A 20562-nucleotide genomic window follows, 5' to 3' on the forward strand; every position below is an offset into this window, starting at 1 on the left:
GTCCGCTGAAATGGAAAAACGAACCACCCCGCTCAAAATCCTGGCTATTACGGGCCTGAAGGGTTTGAGTTATTGGCATCAAAGTGTGTTTTCAGTAAAAGTGGGAAACAACAGAAGAAATGGGAGGCCAACTTTTAAGAATAAAGAAGAAAAAATGTGAATTCATGTCAGAACAACAAAAAGAATTTTTTTTTATCAAGTCACCATTACACGCTCACGAAAGAAGATTGTATTTTCATTGGCAAATCTGTGACGCCTAGAGTACGTGGGGAAAGGGAGGGGAGGGAGGGTGCGCATGATTCAGCGTATTCCCCTTTTTGTCACGCACAGTGGGGTAATAAACGAATAGTCTTAGGGAGTCCCAACAGATCCATGGCGCCCGGATAGACCTCAATATTTTTTTCTCTGCGTCACAGCGAGCTCTATGTGGCGTAACCGTATAATTCAGGGCTAGGAACCTGGTTATTGCCTCCCTATTAATGCGCGGATGCCTCAGTTCCTTTGTATTACACGGTTCGCTAGATAGCGGTGCTGTGGATGTAATCTCAAGCCTAGCCGTAAAGCTTTAGCTTGGTCTACATTTTTTAAAACAAGCATCGCGCGTGGCTCGCTCCGTCAAATCGTTTTCTTCCTATTTTTACATCAAATTCTAAGGATGCCATCGAGAGGCGAAAATGAAAATCCGGAAAGGGGGAGAAATATTTCAAATACATTGATGGGGGAAGGGGGAGTGCGCCCGTCAACAATATAAAGTCGGGGTTTAACCAAGTAGTTATTATTAACTTTGTAAAACCAAATAGCGTCCTTCCCGTAATAGAAGTTCAGAATTCACTGTTAAGAATTGAAGTTATGACATTGTTTTTAAGGTGGCAACAACGTTTCCTAGCACGGAATCTTTAATTGCAAGATACCTATTACATCGAATTAGATTTATAAAAATACCACATGCTGTCTCAAGACAACCTGAGCTTTTCATTTGTTCATTGGAAATTTTGACAATCTAGTTATTGATGATCACGTTCATATGGGATCATCTTTTCTGTCCAACTGGCCACACGTTTTCACAGTCCATGTCTCTCAGCACTGCGTGTAATGCCATGCCGCAAAAAGAGAGTTTTAGAGCAGGGGCAACAGCGATGGCTTGAACTACGCGATTAAGTGCTCAATTATAAACTAGTTTCTATAAAGATAACCGGAGTTCACATCTTCCAAATATACAACAACTAGAACCTAATTCCTACTTTAGCGCGTTCGATCTAGTCATGTTAGAACGCGCTATAGAAATCAATAAACTAAATAATATTATTATTACTTTAGCGAGCACAGATAGGTTTGCTTGTAGCGCACACGACCCCGTCCTCACTAGACCGTTAAACGTGGAGTTTTCACGTCGTGGTTTTGCGGGAAATGGTTGACGTACCAGACACATATCCACGTGCGTTTTTTTTTAATTTATTGATTCCTGCTCTCGCCCGCCTCTTTCCCGTTAATCGCCAAAACTCTCTTTTATCCACATCTGTGATACTTTAATTCGCAATCTCCGCACGGCGGTCCGCAAGTGTTGGGCTTTCTGTGTGTCCTCATGTGTTGGGCTTCCTGTGTGTGTCCGCAAGTGTTGGGCTTCCTGTGTGTGTCCTCACGTGCTGGGCTTCCTGTGTGTTCGCAAGTGCTGGGCTCCCTGTTTCTTCTGATCTTGTTCAGTTCACGAGGAGTTTAGTGAGCTCCTCTTTACTGGTGACGGGTAGCTGACACGTGTAGTTCTGACAGACGTAAGCTGTGGCTTTGCCGTCCACGCGCTGCAGAGTCTTGAAGACGGAGAGCTTTGTTGAGAGGAAGCCGTCTTTACCGTCGCATAGCAACAGTACCTTGTTTGGGATGTAGTGGGAGTGGACACAGCGCATGAGCAGCTTGGTGTCGTCCGCATCACGGTCGCCGGCGATGATAATCTGAGGAGAAGAGTGAGTATTATCAGGAGCGGTATCACACCTGTTCCATACGAAGGTTTTGCTTGGTGAAATTCGAGACAAGTTACAAAAGAGGGAATGGTGATGAGTGATGAAAAGTTGAGTTCCGGTAGAGCGAGTCTTGCCTGTTTCATTCCCAGGTTATGGGTGATAAAGTTGGAGACAAGTTCCGGTAGAGCGAGTGGGATTTGGCGTAGCCTCGACTCATAAACCATGAAAATCCGCTGCGCTTGGTCGCGATACCGCTGACAATCCACGAAGTTACCGAGGCGCATCAAATTCATGACCGCTAGGGAATTGGCACTAGGCTCGGCACCATCTTGTTCTAAAAGGTAATAATTAAAACAAAAAATATAATACAAATGATAACAACATCAATATCAACGGAAGGCAAGGCCATTCTGTGCACCCCCCTGGATTACACTCCCGTTTAACGTGTCTATGAAGGCAACAGGGGCGTGTCTAGAGAAAAACGCAGGGTGGGGTCCCGAGTAGTAAACCACTGACCACGGAAAAACGTTCAAATTGGCATCCTTGGCTCCACTGAAAGGTCACTAGATCCTTCTAGAAAGTTTTCTATCCACAAATAAAATCAACCAGCGAAGGGGGTCAACCGAAGTAAGACTCATGTCATTACACGAGCAGGGTGGATCCCCCTCTGGACACGCGCCTGGGAAAAATGCATTTGTGAAGTCTCCCTGAGGAGGAACTGAATTATAAGTTCTAGGCGATGGCAATTCAGGCGAGACTTTCTAGGGCTGCTCCATTCTCCTGATCAGGACATAAGTAGCCTCAGACAAGTATTACTATCGTTTTTGAATCACGTAAAGTAGAACCCACTACATACCATCTTTCAACCGGACGAGAATACTCTTGTCCGCCTCGGTCACCTCGAAGTACCCGCCCTTTTCTTTGTCCAGGAAGAGTTCATCAGCCTTGTCTTGTAACTCCTCCGCCCACTTCAACCACTGCTCGTCAAACGATGCCTCGTATAGGTCCAGCAACCCGTTGATAAGGTACACATAGTCGCATCCGTACCCCTTAATGGGCGTGGCTCTAGAAAAAGGGGGAAATAATGTACGGTCAGACGTTTCCCTTGTATAGGTCTAGCAACTTATTGATAAGATACACTTAGTCGCATCCGTACCCCTTAATGGGCGTGGCTCTAGAGAAGGGGGACAGTAAATTACGGTCTCACGTTTCCTTGTATAATTCTACCAAACCGTTAAGAAGGTACACATAGTCGCACCCCTGGATAGGCGTGGCTCTAAAAGATGGAAATTAAGTTACGGTCAAGCGTTCCCTACTTATAAGTCCAGCAACCCATTGGAAGGAAGAAATACTTGCTCCGTACCCCTTGAGGGGTATAGGGATCAGGATGAGGGGTAAAGAATCAGGGTTATCCCCTGTATAGTTCTTAAATTCTAATAAAGGTGTACTCGCTTTTCCGTGTGCTAAACTCAGATTCTAATAGATGCCACTAATTAGTGATTTATTCACGAGACCCTTCTGCCAAAGGAGAAACGGCTAGCAGTCTACGCTTTTACAGCGCTAAACTCAGATTCTTATAGATTGAAATGATTGACTAACGAGACATTTCTTGGAGAGTGGACTCACATTTGTGCGATGCTGTCCTTATCCCCGCGATAGCAGCTTCGCAGTAATTCCCCCGAGCTCTTGTCGTAAAGATGAGTCCTAACAAACTCGGCCGCCTTGATGGCGCGCAAGATATACACCTCTTCACCAAGTACCTGTCCAGATCGGGCAAATCCTGATATCATCAGACCTGTCAATAATAGGAAAGGTCAATCATACATGCAACACTTAAAACACTCATCAATATGCAATAGGCATGCCGGCCAATCGTATGTCTTTCTTTGGTCACGTGAGTGGGTCAAAGCGCCTATTTGATATGACTGAGTATTATAAGCCATTAAAACACTCTAAGGTCGTGTTTTTAATAGTACAAAACCTCCTCACCCACAGCCTGCCCAGATCGGGCAAACCCAGATATCATCAGACCTGTTAATCATAGGAACTGTCAATCAAATTAGTGAATCCAAACCACAGCAAATTTTGAGGAATGTCTGATTGCCAGTAGTCCAGCTTTGAACAAAACATATTTCTTACCATTCCAGGAAGTGATCTTATAGTCATTCCATGAAGAACGTATGTCTTACCATTTCAGGAAAGGATCATCTTATTGTCATTTAATGAAGAAAACATATCTTACTGTTCCAGGAAGTGATCATCTTATTGTCATTCAATGAGGGAAACATATCTTACCATTCCAGGAAGTAATCATCTTGTCATCGAGGTGTGGTGCTGGTCTTTTCTTCCTCTCTTCAAAGAGAATCTCACGTGCTTTTGCAAGCTGCTCCTTCGCCTCATCTTCGTCCACATCCAAGTCCTTGATGGTGTCCTGGAGGCTTCCTCGTACAATGAGGACATTCTTCCTGACAAGCTCCTTGTGAGGATCCTAAATCATGAAAACAGTTATCAAAACTATCACAACAATGGTTAAATAAAAAACATAACTAAATTGGGAAGCTAATGATCATAATTGAGAGCTGGAACTCTCATGGAGTCTCATCAACTCTTCTCCCCGGTCGGTAGAGACTTCACTCTTCTACCTGGTGAGGTTTGACGTTTCCTTCAGCCTGGACGCCATAGTGCTTGTTGAACAGTTCTGACAAGAGGATGGAACCACCCCCTTTAGTAGGCAACGAGTCACTCAACAGATCTTTAAGCTCTTGTTCCTCCCACACATAAAATGCCCCCTCAGTCTTCTTGGTGGCATTTGGTGAGGGTAAGGAATCAGCATCTTCAGCGGAATAAAACCCACCAAGCTGGAAGAAGGTAAACGACATCATGAAAATTCTAGGAAATGACATCACGAAAATTCAGGAAATGACATCATGAAAATTCTAGGAAATGACATCACAAAAATTCAGGAAATGACATCATGAAAATTCTATGAAATGACATCATGAAAATTCTAGGAAATGACATCATGAAAATTCTAGGAAATGACATCATGAAAATTCTAGGAAATGACATCATGAAAATTCTAGGAAATGACGCCATGAACATTCAAGGTGGGGCCTCCATGGCCTCTGACCTCCTATGCTTCTAGCACGTGCATACCTGCCTCTAAACCAGTTCAGCCAAGTGAACTAGACTTTGGATAATTTCTATAATTGGCAAATACAAATATTCAGATACACGACCAAATAACCATAGATGAGCAAACTTGGGGAGGCAAGCCCAAAGTTAAAAATGGCCCAGGAATGTCTAGAAGGTCTACCACTACACGTAAATACTGACTATCAACCAAATACCCCACAAAAGTGTAAGAATGACCGAATGCAAGAATTGTAGTTCCCTTTCTTTTTTCAATACTGAACAATTCAAGGAACAAACTGAACTATTTGCTGGATTTGTTCGCTTTCCTGATTAATTTTGATTTAAATACAATACCGGAAGTAAAGACATGCAGATTTTTATATAGCGCTTTAAAGTCAGATGAAGCATCCTGCTTCGCATTTATAGACTCCTTGGCAGATACAAAAAAGTAAGTGCCCAAGTCACGAAAACGAGCATGTATGGTCATAGAGCAGCATGTATGGTCATAGAGCAGCATGTATGGTCATAGAGCAGCATGTATGGTCATAGAGCAGCATGTATGGTCATAAAGCAGCATGTATGGTCATAGAGCAGCATGTATGGTCATAGAGCAGCATGTATGATCATAGAGCAGCATGTATGGTCATAGAGCAGCATGTATGATCATAGAGCAGCATGTATGGTCATAGAGCAGCATGTATGGTCATAGAGCAGCATGTATGGTCATACAGCAGCATGTATGATTATAGAGCAGCATGTATGGTCATAGAGCAGCATGTATGATCATAGAGCAGCATGTATGATCATAGAGCAGCATGTATGGTCATAGAGCAGCATGTATGATCATAGAGCAGCATGTATGGTCATAGAGCAGCATGTATGGTCATAGAGCAGCATGTATGGTCATAGAGCAGCATGTATGGTCATAGAGCAGCATGTATGGTCATAGAGCAGCATGTATGGTCATAGAGCAGCATGTATGGTCATAGAGCAGCATGTATGATCATAGAGCAGCATGTATGGTCATAGAGCAGCATGTATGGTCATAGAGCAGCATGTATGATCATAGAGCAGCATGTATGGTCATAGAGCAGCATGTATGGTCATAGAGCAGCATGTATGGTCATAGAGCAGCATGTATGGTCATAGAGCAGCATGTATGGTCATAGAGCAGCATGTATGGTCATAGAGCAGCATGTATGGTCATAGAGCAGCATGTATGGTCATAGAGCAGCATGTATGGTCATAGAGCAGCATGTATGATCATAGAGCAGCATGTATGATCATAGAGCAGCATGTATGATCATAGAGCAGCATGTATGATCATAGAGCAGCATGTATGATCATAGAGCAGCATGTATGGTCATAGAGCAGCATGTATGATTATAGAGCAGCATGTATGGTCATAGAGCAGCATGTATGGTCATAGAGCAGCATGTATGATCATAGAGCAGCATGTATGATCATAGAGCAGCATGTATGGTCATAGAGCAGCATGTATGATCATAGAGCAGCATGTATGGTCATAAAGCAGCATGTATGGTCATAGAGCAGCATGTATGGTCATAGAGCAGCATGTATGGTCATAGAGCAGCATGTATGGTCATAGAGCAGCATGTATGGTCATAGAGCAGCATGTATGGTCATAGAGCAGCATGTATGGTCATAGAGCAGCATGTATGATAATAGAGCAGCATGTATGGTCATAGAGCAGCATGTATGGTCATAGAGCAGCATGTATGATCATAGAGCAGCATGTATGATCATAGAGCAGCATGTATGGTCATAGAGCAGCATGTATGATCATAGAGCAGCATGTATGGTCATAGAGCAGCATGTATGATCATAGAGCAGCATGTATGGTCATAGAGCAGCATGTATGATCATAGAGCAGCATGTATGGTCATAGAGCAGCATGTATGGTCATAGAGCAGCATGTATGGTCATAGAGCAGCATGTATGGTGTCATAGAGCAGCATGTATGGTCATAGAGCAGCATGTATGATCATAGAGCAGCATGTATGGTCATAGAGCAGCATGTATGGTCATAGAGCAGCATGTATGGTCATAGAGCAGCATGTATGGTCATAGAGCAGTATGTATGGTCATAGAGCAGCATGTATGGTCATAAAGCAGCATGTATGGTCATAGAGCAGCATGTATGGTCATAGAGCAGCATGTATGGTCATAGAGCAGCATGTATGGTCATAGAGCAGCATGTATGGTCATAGAGCAGCATGTATGATCATAGAGCAGCATGTATGGTCATAGAGCAGCATGTATGGTCATAGAGCAGCATGTATGATCATAGAGCAGCATGTATGGTCATAGAGCAGCATGTATGGTCATAGAGCAGCATGTATGGTCATAGAGCAGCATGTATGGTCATAGAGCAGCATGTATGGTCATAGAGCAGCATGTATGGTCATAGAGCAGCATGTATGGTCATAGAGCAGCATGTATGATCATAGAGCAGCATGTATGGTCATAGAGCAGCATGTATGGTCATAGAGCAGCATGTATGGTCATAGAGCAGCATGTATGATCATAGAGCAGCATGTATGGTCATAGAGCAGCATGTATGGTCATAGAGCAGCATGTATGGTCATAGAGCAGCATGTATGGTCATAGAGCAGCATGTATGGTCATAGAGCAGCATGTATGGTCATAGAGCAGCATGTATGGTCATAGAGCAGCATGTATGGTCATAGAGCAGCATGTATGGTCATAGAGCAGCATGTATGGTCATAGAGCAGCATGTATGGTCATAGAGCAGCATGTATGGTCATAGAGCAGCATGTATGGTCATAGAGCAGCATGTATGGTCATAGAGCAGCATGTATGGTCATAGAGCAGCATGTATGGTCATAGAGCAGCATGTATGGTCATAGAGCAGCATGTATGATCATAGAGCAGCATGTATGGTCATAGAGCAGCATGTATGATCATAGAGCAGCATGTATGGTCATAGAGCAGCATGTATGGTCATAGAGCAGCATGTATGGTCATAGAGCAGCATGTATGGTCATAGAGCAGCATGTATGGTCATAGAGCAGCATGTATGATCATAGAGCAGCATGTATGGTCATAGAGCAGCATGTATGGTCATAGAGCAGCATGTATGGTCACAGAGCAGCATGTATGGTCATAGAGCAGCATGTATGGTCATAGAGCAGCATGTATGATCATAGAGCAGCATGTATGATCATAGAGCAGCATGTATGGTCATAGAGCAGCATGTATGGTCATAGAGCAGCATGTATGGTCATAGAGCAGCATGTATGATCATAGAGCAGCATGTATGATCATAGAGCAGCATGTATGATCATAGAGCAGCATGTATGATCATAGAGCAGCATGTATGATCATAGAGCAGCATGTATGGTCATAGAGCAGCATGTATGGTCATAGAGCAGCATGTATGGTCATAGAGCAGCATGTATGGTCATAGAGCAGCATGTATGATCATAGAGCAGCATGTATGGTCATAGAGCAGCATGTATGATCATAGAGCAGCATGTATGATCATAGAGCAGCATGTATGGTCATAGAGCAGCATGTATGATCATAGAGCAGCATGTATGGTCATAGAGCAGCATGTATGGTCATAGAGCAGCATGTATGGTCATAGAGCAGCATGTATGGTCATAGAGCAGCATGTATGGTCATAGAGCAGCATGTATGGTCATAGAGCAGCATGTATGATCATAGAGCAGCATGTATGATCATAGAGCAGCATGTATGGTCATAGAGCAGCATTTAGTATCTTGTGGTATCATGTTAAAAATATCATAAATGTTCATTTTAGTGCACACCTTTCAATAAATATTTACAAACTATAAATGGCCACCCCCTTTCAAATCAAATCAGTGCCCAAGGCACCAAAATAAGAATGTATGGTAATATAGATTAGCATTACGTACCTTATGGCTAAGGTCCCTCATAACATACAGCAAGATATCTCTGCACGTCTCTGCAAACTTTTCATCTTTTGTCATCTAATAAACAAACATAATATTATTATCACGATTCCTAGATACCCTTGGGCTTTCTAGACAGAGATCTCTCTAAAGCCAAACCCAGCCCTCTTTCTAAACAACAAACACTGTGAAAAAAGTCAGTAGAGTTATGTTTAACCTGTGGCGAGGTAACATATTTCTGATGGCCAATAGAAGTTCATTGCCCAGGAGGAACCCTTTCTGCAAATCTGCTTGAAATCTCTGAAAAACCAGCCACATTCTTAAATCATTTCGATGATTCAAGTGTCTTATAAGAAATGTGAGTGTTTTGTACTGTCCTTTTTTTTCTTGACTCTCTGCTTTTCTCAGCCCCATGCAATCAACCTGCAACTCTTAAAACATTGCAGCTAAAAATTGCTAAAGCAGCACAGGCTAAAGCAGCACAGAAAACTAGTAACTCAATAGAATGATCTAATCTTAACCTGAAATCTCATGGTAAATGCAGCAGTTAATATCACCTGATAGCCCATGGTATATGCAGCAGTTAATATCACCCGATAGCCCATGGTATATGCAGCAGTTAATATCACCCGATAGCCCATGGTATATGCAGCAGTTAATATCATCTGATAGCCCATGGTATATGCAGCAGTTAATATCATCTGATAGCCCATGGTATATGCAGCAGTTAATATCACCTGATAGCCCATGGTATATGCATCAGTTATTATCATCTGATAGCCCATGGTATATGCAGCAGTTAATCTCACCTGATAGCCCATGGTATATGCAGCAGTTAATATCACCTGATAGCCCATGGTATATGCAGCAGTTAATATCACCTGATAGCCCATGGTATATGCATCAGTTAATCTCACCTGATAGCCCATGGTATATGCATCAGTTAATATCATCTGATAGCCCATGGTATATGCATCAGTTAATCTCACCTGATAGCCCATGGCATATGCAGCAGTTAATCTCACCTGATAGCCCATGGTATATGCAGCAGTTAATATCATCTGATAGCCCATGGTATATGCAGCAGTTAATCTCACCTGATAGCCCATGGCATATGCAGCAGTTAATCTCACCTGATAGCCCATGGTATATGCAGCAGTTAATCTCACCTGATAGCCCATGGTATATGCAGCAGTTAATCTCACCTGATAGCCCATGGTATATGCATCAGTTAATATCATCTGATAGCCCATGGTATATGCATCAGTTAATCTCACCTGATAGCCCATGGCATATGCAGCAGTTAATCTCACCTGATAGCCCATGGTATATGCAGCAGTTAATCTCACCTGATAGCCCATGGTATATGCAGCAGTTAATCTCACCTGATAGCCCATGGTATATGCATCAGTTAATATCACCTGATAGCCCATGGTATATGCATCAGTTAATATCACCTGATAGCCCATGGTATATGCAGCAGTTAATCTCACCTGATAGCCCATGGCATATGCAGCAGCTATTTGTGCTTGGTCATACAGCATTTTTTCAAAATGTGGGACATGCCAAAATCGATCAGTGGAATATCTGTGAAATCCCTAGAAGACAAAATGAGGATGTTAAAATATCTACATTAAACACAAGAGGCTTTATTATTGCTAGATCTATTAGTTCTTATGTGGGGAAGGAAAAATGTCTTAAAAGGCTATTGTAATAAATTGAACACATGTCTGAGCAAGACCAGAGATTTTCTTCAGTTTTTCTTTTGGTTTGCTACTGGCTGTAGGAGAGAGCCTTCAGCTATTGTATAAGTAGTTTTCTCTATTACTCAAGTCAATAAATGTTTTAGTTACTAACTTACTATGTGTTATTTATCTTCTATAACAATTCCAAGCTGTCTTGGATACCTCTTAAGTTTTAGTGTACCTGTCCTACTTGATTATGTATTCCCATTGCACTCCATAGTCTTTAAACATACCATTATGCTCTACGTGATCATGAATTTCTTCCCATTGCACTCCATAGTCTTAAGACATTACCATACCTGCCCTACATGATCATGTATTCCTCCCTTGCCCATACACTCTAAAGTCTTAAGACAGATATGAAGTGCCCTCTCTCCTTCCTCGGTTCCATTCTTCAACAAGTGATACTTGAAGAGGAAGTTGAAGGTGGCTGGAAAAAATAAATGGTTGACTTTAAAAAACAAGGTCAGATATAAAGGTAACATACCACAATAAAAAAATGCTGTCATCATCAAAATGTATGCTTAAGAGTAATTTGTGTAGTAGTACAAGGCATGGGACTGTGAAATGTCGCCAGGACATAGAGATAGCCATATATGGTACTTTAGTAAAAAATTTCCCTACTCATTTTGAAGATACAACCATAAGTTATTGCAATAACACAAAGTCACATCTTCCTTACAAAGTTTGATCATACAACCAAGGTATTTATGTAGATCTGAGGCAACGTTCTCTGTACCTGGCTGAGGGAATTTGGGCGCTCCGCCAAAGCCACCAAATTCCTCGTCAAAGCTCTTAGACATTCCTTGGTACAACTTTTCAATAACCTCCTTGTTGGGCATGTCTTTCGCATCAAGACCAATCTCACTGGCATGTTCTAGTATGGCATTCATCACAATGGTACTTTGCTGAGTGAACTTTGGCTTGTTGGTCTCCCACTGACACACAAGAAAAACAATGTCAAAAAAGGAAAAATGTGAACACTTGGTTGAAGACTGGCACGTGGGTACAGGGAGGCAAACAAACTGCCACCCAAAACACAGTCTTTACTCCTTGAAAAATCAATTACTACCCCCCCCCCCCCCATTCCCTGCAAATCATGGCTATGGTCCTGAAATAAGAAAAAGAATATCAGATAGGAAAAAGGGAGAAAAAAACTGAACTGATTTAGAAATGGATTACTTTAAACTCCTGAACATTTTAATCTTAAATCTCTGTTTGACATATCATTGTTCCTGAACTATACACAATAATTCCAGAAATGTTCTATGGCCTAGATGCTGTAAAATACTTATGGTACGAATAGTGCACCTAACCTGCTTGATGATGTGTCCTAATACTGTTCCAAATCCTGGACGTCCAGCCATATCATTTGGAGGGAAGTATGTCCCAGCAACAAACGGCTTGAGGTCTGGTGTAAGCCACAGACTCATGGGCCATCCACCCCCGCCGACCATAGCCTGGAAATATATCAATGAGATGAAATGAAATGAAAGACTGGGAATATAAAAATGAGAATGAAAGACCAGGAATATATAACTGAGATGAAATGAAAGACTGGGAATATATGAATGAGAATAAAAGACCAGGAATATATAACTGAGATGAAATGAAATGAAAGACTGGGAATATATAAATGAGAATGAAAGACTGGGAATATATAACTGAGATAAAATGAAATAAAAGACTGGGAATATATAAATGAGAATGAAAGACAGGGAATATATAACTGAGATGAAATGAAATAAAAGACAGGGAATATATAAATGAGAATGAAAGACCGGGAGTATATAACTGAGATGAAATGAAATGAAAGACTGGGAATATATAACTGAGATATGAAATGAAAGACTGGGAATATATAAATGAGAATAAAGTACCGGGAATATAAAACTGAGAGGAAATGAAATCAAAGACTGGGTATGTATAAATGAGATGAAATGAAATGAAAGGCTGGAAATATATAAATGTGATGAAATGAAATGAAAGACTGGAAATATATAAATGAGATAAAATGAAATGAAAGACTAGAAATATATAAATGAGAATGAAATGAAAGACTGGTAATATATAAATGAGATGAGATGAAATGAAAGACAAGTTATCATTGTTTCTATTTATGGATAAATATATTAAATCATTGTTGGCAATTCATCAATGAAATTAAACATTATCAGGAATAGGATCTAGGGGTGTAGTAGTTTGGTTAAAGAAGAATAAAAAAGACTGGAGTGTTTAACCTACTTGAATGTAAGTCATATACACTCTGTCCACGTCTGGCCTTTCTTCTCTATCAACTTTCACAGGGATGAAGTTCTCATTTAGGATTTTTGCTATGTTCTCGTCTTCAAATGACTCCCTCTCCATGACATGACACCAGTGACAGGTTGAGTAACCAACTGAAGATAGAAATCTCAAGGTTCATCTTAATAATGATAATACTATGATCACCTCTGATTCTTTTGTTTTCTGAGAGACAGTTACTAACGAAATTCCCTGGAAAATAATAGATGGTTCTAAATTTCCCTCATGATGAGGGAGATTTTGTTTCTAAATTTCACTCATATATTAATGATGATGAAAATTTAGTTTCTAAAACCTTTCTTTAGTTTCTAAATTTTCATCATGCATTTATAAGAATCTTTTGTCTTCTAAATCTCCCTCTACATCAGTGCATGAGAGAAATTTAGAACCAAGATGCTTGTCTTCTAGTTTCCACTAGGAAAACAAATAGAAGGCAACATCCTGATTAGTACAGGAATAGACCCTGTGCCAAGAGACCAGAGTATTTGATCTTGTGATACCAAAATAATCTTAGACTAGATCCATGTGGTATGATTTTGATTGGCTAATGAGCTCAAGGAACTAGACTGTATACATGTAGTGCAACTATGTAAATCAACTATGCTTGATTTGAGAATGTGGTGGTATTTAGAGGGATAAAAAGAACAATGCATAAGCAGTGCCCTGATCCACTGAGCCATGTTCGCTCATCCAACCTTATATTTACTCGTAGTTGTGAGTTTATTTCCTTGGTGATAATGGTATTACAAAGTTATAGCGTGGCAGGATGGGAATTCAGTGATTAAATGTCCCTTCAACCTCGGGATGACTAGTTAAATAGCTATCCCTTGGTTGCGTGACATCTAATCAGTAAATTCCCCTTGTGCCATGCTATAACTTATAATAACTAGGGCGAGGCAGAATTTTTGTCAGGGGGGCAAGCCTCAGATACTTCTGTCATTTGCATCAGGGGCAGGAGTTATTTACTCCTCTTCTAAGAGGGCAGCTCCCCCTTCTCCCTGTGCTAGCTACTCCCCCTTCTCCCTGTGCTAGCTACAGCACTCCCCCTTCTCCCTGTGCTAGCTACAGCACTCCCCCTTCTCCCTGTGCTAGCTACAGCACTCCCCCTTCTCCTTGTGCTAGCTACAGCACTCCCCTTTCTCCCTGTGCTAGCTACAGCACTCCCCTTCTCCCTGTGCTAGCTACTCCCCCTTCTCCCTGTGCTAGCTACAGCACTCCCCCTTCTCCTTGTGCTAGCTACAGCACTCCCCCTTCTCCCTGTGCTAGCTACAGCACTCCCCCTTCTCCCTGTGCTAGCTACTCCCCCTTCTCCCTGTGCTAGCTACAGCACTCCCCCTTCTCCCTGTGCTAGCTACAGCACTCCCCCTTCTCCCTGTGCTAGCTACAGCACTCCCCCTTCTCCCTGTGCTAGCTACAGCACTCCTCCTTCTCCCTGTGCTAGCTACAGCACTCCCCCTTCTCCTTGTGCTAGCTACAGCACTCCCCCTTCTCCCTGTGCTAGCTACAGCACTCCCCCTTCTCCCTGTGCTAGCTACAGCACTCCCCCTTCTCCCTGTGCTAGCTACAGCACTCCCCCTTCTCCCTGTGCTAGCTACAGCACTCCCCCTTCTCCTTGTGCTAGCTACAGCACTCCCCCTTCTCCCTGTGCTAGCTACAGCACTCCCCCTTCTCCCTGTGCTAGCTACTCCCCCTTCTCCCTGTGCTAGCTTCAGCACTCCCCCTTCTCCTTGTGCTAGCTACAGCACTCCCCCTTCTCCCTGTGCTAGCTACAGCACTCCCCCTTCTCCCTGTGCTAGCTACAGCACTCCCCCTTCTCCCTGTGCTAGCTACAGCACTCCCCCTTCTCCTTGTGCTAGCTACAGCACTCCCCCTTCTCCTTGTGCTAGCTACAGCACTCCCCCTTCTCCCTGTGCTAGCTACAGCACTCCCCCTTCTCCTTGTGCTAGCTACAGCACTCCCCCTTCTCCTTGTGCTAGCTACAGCACTCCCCCTTCTCCCTGTGCTAGCTACAGCACTCCTCCTTCTCCCTGTGCTAGCTACAGCACTCCCCCTTCTCCCTGTGCTAGCTACTCCCCCTTCTCCCTGTGCTAGCTACAGCACTCCCCCTTCTCCCTGTGCTAGCTACAGCACTCCCCCTTCTCCCTGTGCTAGCTACAGCACTCCCCCTTCTCCCTGTGCTAGCTACAGCACTCCCCCTTCTCCCTGTGCTAGCTACTCCCCCTTCTCCCTGTGCTAGCTACTCCCCCTTCTCCCTGTGCTAGCTACAGCACTCCCCCTTCTCCTTGTGCTAGCTACAGCACTCCCCCTTCTCCCTGTGCTAGCTACAGCACTCCCCCTTCTCCTTGTGCTAGCTACAGCACTCCCCCTTCTCCCTGTGCTAGCTACAGCACTCCCCTTCTCCCTGTGCTAGCTACTCCCCCTTCTCCCTGTGCTAGCTACAGCACTCCCCCTTCTCCTTGTGCTAGCTACAGCACTCCCCCTTCTCCCTGTGCTAGCTACAGCACTCCCCCTTCTCCCTGTGCTAGCTACAGCACTCCCCCTTCTCCCTGTGCTAGCTACAGCACTCCTCCTTCTCCCTGTGCTAGCTACAGCACTCCCCCTTCTCCTTGTGCTAGCTACAGCACTCCCCCTTCTCCCTGTGCTAGCTACAGCACTCCCCCTTCTCCCTGTGCTAGCTACAGCACTCCCCCTTCTCCCTGTGCTAGCTACAGCACTCCCCCTTCTCCCTGTGCTAGCTACAGCACTCCCCCTTCTCCCTGTGCTAGCTACAGCACTCCCCCTTCTCCCTGTGCTAGCTACAGCACTCCCCCTTCTCCCTGTGCTAGCTACAGCACTCCCCCTTCTCCCTGTGCTAGCTACAGCACTCGCCCTTCTCCCTGTGCTAGCTACAGCACTCCCCCTTCTCCCTGTGCTAGCTACAGCACTCGCCCTTCTCCCTGTGCTAGCTACAGCACTCCCCCTTCTCCCTGTGCTAGCTACAGCACTCCCCCTTCTCCTTGTGCTAGCTACAGCACTCCCCCTTCTCCCTGTGCTAGCTACAGCACTCCCCCTTCTCCCTGTGCTAGCTACAGCACTCCCCCTTCTCCCTGTGCTAGCTACAGCACTCCCCCTTCTCCCTGTGCTAGCTACAGCACTCCCCCTTCTCCCTGTGCTAGCTACAGCACTCCCCCTTCTCCTTGTGCTAGCTACAGCACTCCCCCTTCTCCCTGTGCTAGCTACAGCACTCCCCCTTCTCCTTGTGCTAGCTACAGCACTCCCCCTTCTCCCTGTGCTAGCTACAGCACTCCCCTTCTCCCTGTGCTAGCTACTCCCCCTTCTCCCTGTGCTAGCTACAGCACTCCCCCTTCTCCTTGTGCTAGCTACAGCACTCCCCCTTCTCCCTGTGCTAGCTACAGCACTCCCCCTTCTCCCTGTGCTAGCTACAGCACTCCCCCTTCTCCCTGTGCTAGCTACAGCACTCCTCCTTCTCCCTGTGCTAGCTACAGCACTCCCCCTTCTCCCTGTGCTAGCTACAGCACTCCCCCTTCTCCCTGTGCTAGCTACAGCACTCCCCCTTCTCCCTGTGCTAGCTACAGCACTCCCCCTTCTCCCTGTGCTAGCTACAGCACTCCCCCTTCTCCCTGTGCTAGCTACAGCACTCGCCCTTCTCCTTGTGCTAGCTACAGCACTCCCCCTTCTCCCTGTGCTAGCTACAGCACTCCCCCTTCTCCCTGTGCTAGCTACTCCCCCTTCTCCCTGTGCTAGCTACTCCCCCTTCTCCCTGTGCTAGCTACAGCACTCCCCCTTCTCCTTGTGCTAGCTACAGCACTCCCCCTTCTCCCTGTGCTAGCTACAGCACTCCCCCTTCTCCCTGTGCTAGCTACAGCACTCCCCCTTCTCCCTGTGCTAGCTACAGCACTCCCCCTTCTCCTTGTGCTAGCTACAGCACTCCCCCTTCTCCCTGTGCTAGCTACAGCACTCCCCTTCTCCCTGTGCTAGCTACTCCCCCTTCTCCCTGTGCTAGCTACAGCACTCCCCCTTCTCCTTGTGCTAGCTACAGCACTCCCCCTTCTCCCTGTGCTAGCTACAGCACTCCCCCTTCTCCCTGTGCTAGCTACAGCACTCCCCCTTCTCCCTGTGCTAGCTACAGCACTCCCCCTTCTCCCTGTGCTAGCTACAGCACTCCCCCTTCTCCCTGTGCTAGCTACAGCACTCCTCCTTCTCCCTGTGCTAGCTACAGCACTCCCCCTTCTCCTTGTGCTAGCTACAGCACTCCCCCTTCTCCCTGTGCTAGCTACAGCACTCCCCCTTCTCCCTGTGCTAGCTATAGCACTCCCCCTTCTCCCTGTGCTAGCTACAGCACTCCCCCTTCTCCCTGTGCTAGCTACAGCACTCCCCCTTCTCCCTGTGCTAGCTACAGCACTCCCCCTTCTCCCTGTGCTAGCTACAGCACTCCCCCTTCTCCTTGTGCTAGCTACAGCACTCCCCCTTCTCCTTGTGCTAGCTACAGCAGGGAGGGGGACTGCAAGGGGGAAGGGAGGATATTAAGTCACTGATGTAATTTAGATTTTCATTTGAAAGGCATTTGAGGCATTAAACCATTCAACATTTAATATATTCCATAATAAATCCATAATAATAATAAATCCATAATAATAATTAATCCATAATAAATATAGGGCTGGGGATGGGGCACTGGTTAAAATTACCAGTAGGGGTGTGGCCGTGCCTCCCAAATAATTTCTTAATGTTTCTGTTTTGTCCCCCAATTATTTGAGACCTGGAATAACATACATATATCAATTTAATTTTCAAAGGCTGATCAACATTCTTTAATAAAATGAAATAATGTACTGACAACAAGCAGTGTAATCTGATTGGTTGACTACTATCTATAAATCAAGCAAAGTATTTTTGTACCTGAAAGAAATATCGGCTTTTGCTCCTTTCTGGCTTTCGCAAATGCTTCATCTCCCCAAGGATACCTTAAAGAAAATAGAAACATTTTAATGAACATATCCAGTCACAATATATCAAATAGAGGAGCTTTTTAAACAGCTGAGAAAAATTATAAAAATTAAAAGACTCTAGAAATATTGTGGTATATTAAAAAGAAACTGATACAAAGACAGGAAATATAAATTGTGGGCAATAATAATAATAATAATAATAATCATATTAAGTCAAGCTAGTCAGCGCCTAGCCTACAAGGCCTTCAACCCACAAGAAAACAGAGTGGGAAACTTTGCAAAGAAATACACCCCCTTTCCACTATTTCATACTGATTGAGAGCGTTTTTTAGATTTAAATGCAAGTTACAGTCATATGAATATAGTATATGCTCAAATGAGGAGGGGAGAGGGGAAGTGTCCCATTTACTTGGGCTATACTAAGGGAATCAATTTCCCACGGACGTTGATTGTGGTCGAGTCCGCAGCCTTGCAGCGGTCATACCCAACCCCTCAATCGGAAACTTCCGAATAGACATCTTTGGAATTGAGCATCATAAAAGAAAATGGCGGCCATATGATAAAATAGTTACGTCTCTCTCTTATGTACCCATTCGAGTAAAAGAGACAATTCCTGCCTTTGTTGTATACTGAATGAAATTTTCCAACCATTTTCATTTAAATTTTCTGATAATGTATCTTATATAACTTTGAACCATGACAGCTGGCGGGTGCTTTTACGTTTTTTCCTTTGTTCTATTTTACTATAGTTATTAGCGTAAACTTAATTGAGTACTTATTTGACTTACTTTAATGGGTACCTCTTAGCATATGAAGTTTTATTAACAATGCAACATGTCTTTGATACCTGCTTTTCTATATCAATTAGAATTGAGGGTTTACATGGATTACATGGATATATACTCGTCATCAAAAGTAACTTTAAAATTTTACTTTAAAATTTTCAATTAAAACTCTCAGAAAAACTTACAGAAATTACATCATAAATTGTTTTTTTTTTCAGATAGGTATTATATTATACCTCTATGGCTGCGCAACCCCTCCACTCCCCCCTCAGCTAATTCTAAATACGCTCCTGCTAAACGTTTATGTTCTTGTTATGATTACCAGAAATAAAACGCAAAACAACGAACCCGCGCATTCCTAAGTCGAGATTAGGAAACTAATTGGCTGACTCACTCGTCCGTTCTTGCCCATTAAATTTTTTAATCTGCCTGACGACATATAAATTAATAAACACTGACTAAATTGAGTACACTAAAGACTGGATATTTATATGGTTTGTCAACACACACAAAAGTCGGATCGCCATCTTGGATTTCTTCGACAATCACGAACTTTCCGGAGATGGTGATCGGAAAATTCCGAGTGTGAGGTAGTTGGGTATGACCGCTGGGAGTCCGCGGACTCGACCACAATCTACGTTCGTGGGAAATTGCTTCCCCTATACTAAATGGTAGCTAAATGTCCCACAATGTTTTGTCTCAAACAAACAAAGGAATAAAAAAAACATGACATTCAAGCATCTCACAAACCACAAGCCGGAATACATCTGCTCACCAGTCTACAGGGTTGTTTTTGTGTTGTAGAAGATACGGAGATTTCTCGTTTACAAGTCTGTTTGTAAACTTCGGGCTAGTGTCCGTGGATTCCGCCATTACTCCGAGTGATCTATGGAAAGCGCAATGACTTGGCACGAGTGCTGGGTAACTCCTCACACCTGTTGTGTTATGGATGAGGTTTTGCAGAAGGAAAGTGCAGGGGTTTTTGCTTGTAAGATTTGAGATAAAGCGGGAGATTTGCACAGAACTTCGCATCGAGGAAGTTGAAAGGAACAGCGATGGGAGATACCGCTGAGCCAAGGTGTGGCTTAGCTTTCTAGTGCACAGGATTCCCATGTGTTATGCATTCAGAGGAAAGCGATACTTTTGTATGTTTAGTGGATTTACAACCGTCTTTTTCCGCTTTATGGTACTTTTATGCTAAAACTTGAAACTAGATAAAAGGTATAATAAGAAAGACTACACGCAAGCTGTAGAAAAACTATATGGTCTGCGTAGGCATAGTGTAGACAAGGTATGAATCAACACACGGTTTAAAAGGTATGTTGAACGCCTCTTTGAAACAGAGTAGTTGCGCTGACGTTTCGAGCGTTAACCCTTCGTCGGAGCTGGCGTCTTAGCTAGATAAAAGGGGTTGAAATGCGATAATTTTTTTTTAAATTGTAAAAAAAACCTGTAAAAATGCCTCGCTTTCGCGTTTCCTAACAGACCCGTTTGAAAACTAAAACCAGAATCCAAATCCGGCATAGCCCACGGGGAACTTCAATATCCATGCGCAATTACAGCACAAATTCATGAAAAAAATACTGATATCAAAATATATGCACCTTAAATGATTCTTAGGGCAATCATCTTTACCCTGGAAAAGTTCCGACCCAAAGTCCAAGATTAAAATTTTGGCCACAGCGGTGAGAGGTGCTAACACTAGACTACATGTGCTGTTGTCATTACAAAAGATGATCTCATACATCATCAAGCATGATGCCTCGTCC

The 20562-nt window shown here is 43.7% G+C and overlaps 1 protein-coding gene across 1 annotated transcript; it reads right to left on the bottom strand.

The window, feature by feature from the left end:
* Positions 1-878: 878 nt before the first annotated feature.
* On the bottom strand, positions 879-19857 carry LOC5506899 (spermatogenesis-associated protein 20). The gene is made up of 14 exons (XM_001627538.3): positions 19569-19857; positions 17959-18023; positions 13000-13154; positions 12072-12215; positions 11495-11693; positions 11055-11185; positions 10504-10608; positions 9014-9088; positions 4598-4813; positions 4251-4443; positions 3582-3750; positions 2812-3020; positions 2090-2289; positions 879-1946 (listed from the first exon to the last, which is right to left on the bottom strand). Exons 1-14 carry the CDS (start codon positions 19823-19825, stop codon positions 1698-1700), a joined length of 2367 nt encoding a protein of 788 aa, XP_001627588.3. The 5' UTR covers positions 19826-19857; the 3' UTR covers positions 879-1697.
* Between the last annotated feature and the right edge of the window lie 705 nt (positions 19858-20562).

This window comes from Nematostella vectensis, chromosome 12, assembly GCF_932526225.1.
Source record: "Nematostella vectensis chromosome 12, jaNemVect1.1, whole genome shotgun sequence".
NCBI classification, from domain to species: domain Eukaryota; kingdom Metazoa; phylum Cnidaria; class Anthozoa; order Actiniaria; family Edwardsiidae; genus Nematostella; species Nematostella vectensis.